Raw genomic sequence first — 3566 nt, forward strand, 5'->3', positions numbered from 1 at the left:
TGTCTCTGTTCCTCAGGCTATAGACCACAGACAGGTGGGAGCCACAGGTGGAGAAGGCTTTACGGATACCTCGAGCAGAAGGGACCTTGAGAATGCAAGATACAATTCGTGCATAGGACACCGTGATGAGCACAAACGGAAGGACAAGAATGATGCCTCCCATGACAAATATCACCAACTCATTAACATGTGTGTCAGAGCAGGACAGCTTCAGCAGAGCAGACATGTCACAGAAAAAGTGGGGGATCACGTTGTCCTCACAGAAGGACAATTTGGCCATGAGCAGGGTGTGCAGCATGGCATGGAATGTGGTCAGAACCCAGGACAGCACCACCAGACTCCCACAGAGCTTGGGGCTCATGATGCTGCTGTAATGAAGGGGGAAGCAGATGGCCACATAGCGGTCATAAGCCATGGCTACCAGAAGGAAGCTCTCAAGGTCTGCAAAAAACAGGAAAAAGTACATTTGTGCCAGGCAGCCAGCATAGGAGATGGATAGATCTTGGCTCTGCATGTTCTGCAGCAACTTGGGCATTGTGACAGAGGAAAAGCAGAGGTCAGAGAAGGACAAGTTGCTGAGAAACAAGTACATAGGTGTGTGGAGATGGGAGTCCAGTTGAATGAGGACAATGATTAACAGGTTCCCCAGGACAGTGGTGAGGTACATGGCCAGGAACAGGGCATAGAACAGATGCTGGTGCTCTGGGAGAATGGGCAGGCCCAGGAGGAGGAACTGAGAGATGACAGTTTGATTCCTTTCTGTAGTGCCCTGCATCTACAATCTTTAAGAGAAAATGAAAATCTCCTTACAATCCAAATTAAAGCCAATATGTGCCTATGTCATGTGGTCTATGAATGCATTCTACAATATTTACTCTCATCTTTATACCTGAATGCTGAAGCTGCAATCAGAAATACACCATAACTACATCTCAGCCACCTGGCACACTTTTGCCCACTAGCATTGAAAGCAACATCATTGACCTTCTCTCCCATCTGAAACACACTCAGGGTTAGCTCTATGGTCCCCAGTTCTCCTGATGATGCTATGCCCCTTCTTTCTCTTTTTCTGACAGTGTGCTCCATATCACGGGTTCCTGGAGCATTTCCCTGGGCACTTTTCTCCTGTGATGCTGGAGCTCCAGCCTTCAGATTGTTCACATGGCATCCATGGTCACCTGAGCTTCATGTGCATACCTCCGCCGTCACTTCCTGCCATCAAATGCCTAATGAGCAGCTGCTCCTGCGCGTATCAGGGCCATCTTCATGTCCACACTTGATTTCCTCTGGCCTTTTCCCAACCCACTCTTCCATCTTTTTTTCAGAGTGAAAAAAACCTAGTCTCAAGTCAGAATCCTAAGAATGTTCTCTCTCTAACAATTTTGTTTCTCTAGCAATGTAGAAAGTCCCACAGGTTCTGTACTTTTTTCCTCTATCTTCCTTATCCCTGCTTCCTTATTTCCTCCCCACTTCTTTTTTCTTTGTCTTTTTAGTTATTTTTATTAGTTTAAATTTTTGACAATTTGTTTCACGTATATAATGTATTCTGGTTGCTTTCTTCCCCACCCTCACCAAACCTTTATTTTGTTACCACCTGCCCCTCTCACAGATTCATGACTCTTTGCTTTGTTTTATGGGTTATTTAATTTTTTGAGGGCTAGCTGTCTGACCCTGGATTGGAACTATTTATCAGAGTGTGGAGTCATCAGTGTGTAAGCAACCAAAGACAATAATGGTCCTTTCCCTGAAACTATCAGGACAAAATAGTTTAGGGATGAGGGGTGGAGCCCTATCCATGCCTGCCTGCTGATGGGCCTATTGTGTATACACCAGTGCATACATTCATGATGTTTGATAGCTCATGGTTGCAAGGACTATCCTGCTTCCACACTTACCCTTGTCAACTTCTTCACTCTCTGGCTGTCTGGGATGTAAACATGATGATCGTTGTCATGCTAAACGTTGCATAAATGCTCACTGGTTTTAAAATGAAAGTAAACATTTTTAAGGGCACAAAAGACAAAATTTTCCTCAAGAGTTGTCCCTTGCCTCCCTCCCCATTATCATCTGACCACTGCGTAGACATGTCTTATAGAGCAATGCATGACTCAGCAGTCACAATCTCCTCACTCCCACTCTCATGGCTGCTAATTCTCTGCCTGGCTCATCTTCCTGTGCTTCCAGTTCACCTGGCTAACCCTCAGTTCACCCACCATGCACATTACATGTGTGCGCTGACTCTTTCATGCCTTTCTAGGGGAGACCGGCTGCCATGCCTCTTCAGCATCATGTCATCCCCAGCACTCAAGACCTCATCACCGCTTTGACTGAGTTCATGTAGACTCCATGAAGGAAAGGCTGTGCGCCATTGTGTAACATGGACAGTACCTGGCATGGCGCCTGGATATGACCATTGATTTTTTTCTGTTGGCTGTACCTCAGGGTGAGACACAGAGTCCCTCAGCTTGAAGGACTGCAAACACTCACCTATGTCGATCACTGCTAATAATTCTTCCCAAAAGGAGCCCTTAGCTTGAATGGTGTAGAACTTCAGACATCTTAATACATAATTCCTGGGTGTAATTAGACTCTTGGAAAACGTCATACTCCTATACATGCTACTTTTATCCTAAATTTAGAAATCTATTATATATTTATAAGTGTATTACACATAATATATAAATCTATTATACATTATACACAAATTTTGTCCTTTGTGTTGATATTAGGATGAAAATAATGTGATAGATTTAGTTATTTGGGAAGAAGGAAGGAAAGGCAATAATTTTTACCCTTGAGACTATGCTCCAGCTTGTCTCAATATATAAGCACATGTTGGGAGCTTAAAGCTAAGAAAGCTGAAGAGGAACAATGAACCCATGGGACCTTTTCCTCTAAAGATAAATAACTGAATCTAAATACTGGAGTTTTTGTCCTACTGGTATTGTTTTGTCTAGCCACATTGATAATGTTTGCTTTCTTGCATATATATATATACATATATCTACATTCTAGAACTACAATAAGAAAAAGCACCAGTAAAATTTTGTATATGTGTCTTCTCTAAATGCTGCATTTCTGAGAAATGAGGAAGATCTCATTTTGGCATCTAGCTGTCATGTTGAATCACACCAAGGGATACCAGCTAAAAGACAGTGCCACTCACCAGGAAGATACGTTTGAGCCATTCCCATGATGGTGCTTCTCATCTCCCTCACCTGGCATATATGCAGTTTTCATTTAAGGCTGTACATAAGAGTCATAGAGCACAGAGCTTCACACTGGAGATACAGCCCAGTGGTAGAGGACTTTTTGGCATCCCTAAGGTATTAAGTTCAATCCCTGGCACTGAAAAATAAAGAAAGCATAGAGGGTTCTAAAAAATTATTTTACATATAAAGCATCCAATTGCCTTACTCATAGCTGATCTTGACATAAAACCTGATTCTATATGTTAGAAGTTCAAATTTTACATTACTCTTCTGGTCTGTGGACCACACTTAGAATAGTAAGAAGATAGATAGATAGATAGATAGATAGATAGATAGATAGATAGATAGATAGAT

The 3566-nt window shown here is 42.6% G+C and overlaps 1 protein-coding gene across 1 annotated transcript; it reads right to left on the bottom strand.

Annotated features, from left to right (window-relative positions):
- Positions 1–25: 25 nt before the first annotated feature.
- Positions 26–2558, bottom strand: LOC129674006 (olfactory receptor 1468-like; the record flags this gene model as incomplete). The annotated part of the gene is made up of 2 exons (XM_055603878.1): positions 2550–2558; positions 26–775 (listed from the first exon to the last, which is right to left on the bottom strand). Coding segments are annotated over exons 1-2 (759 nt in total), but the record flags the coding sequence as incomplete, so codon positions are not given.
- Between the last annotated feature and the right edge of the window lie 1008 nt (positions 2559–3566).

This window comes from Psammomys obesus, unplaced genomic scaffold (genome assembly GCF_907164565.1).
Source record: "Psammomys obesus unplaced genomic scaffold, mPsaObe1.curated_primary_1811, whole genome shotgun sequence".
Classification (NCBI taxonomy): domain Eukaryota; kingdom Metazoa; phylum Chordata; class Mammalia; order Rodentia; family Muridae; genus Psammomys; species Psammomys obesus.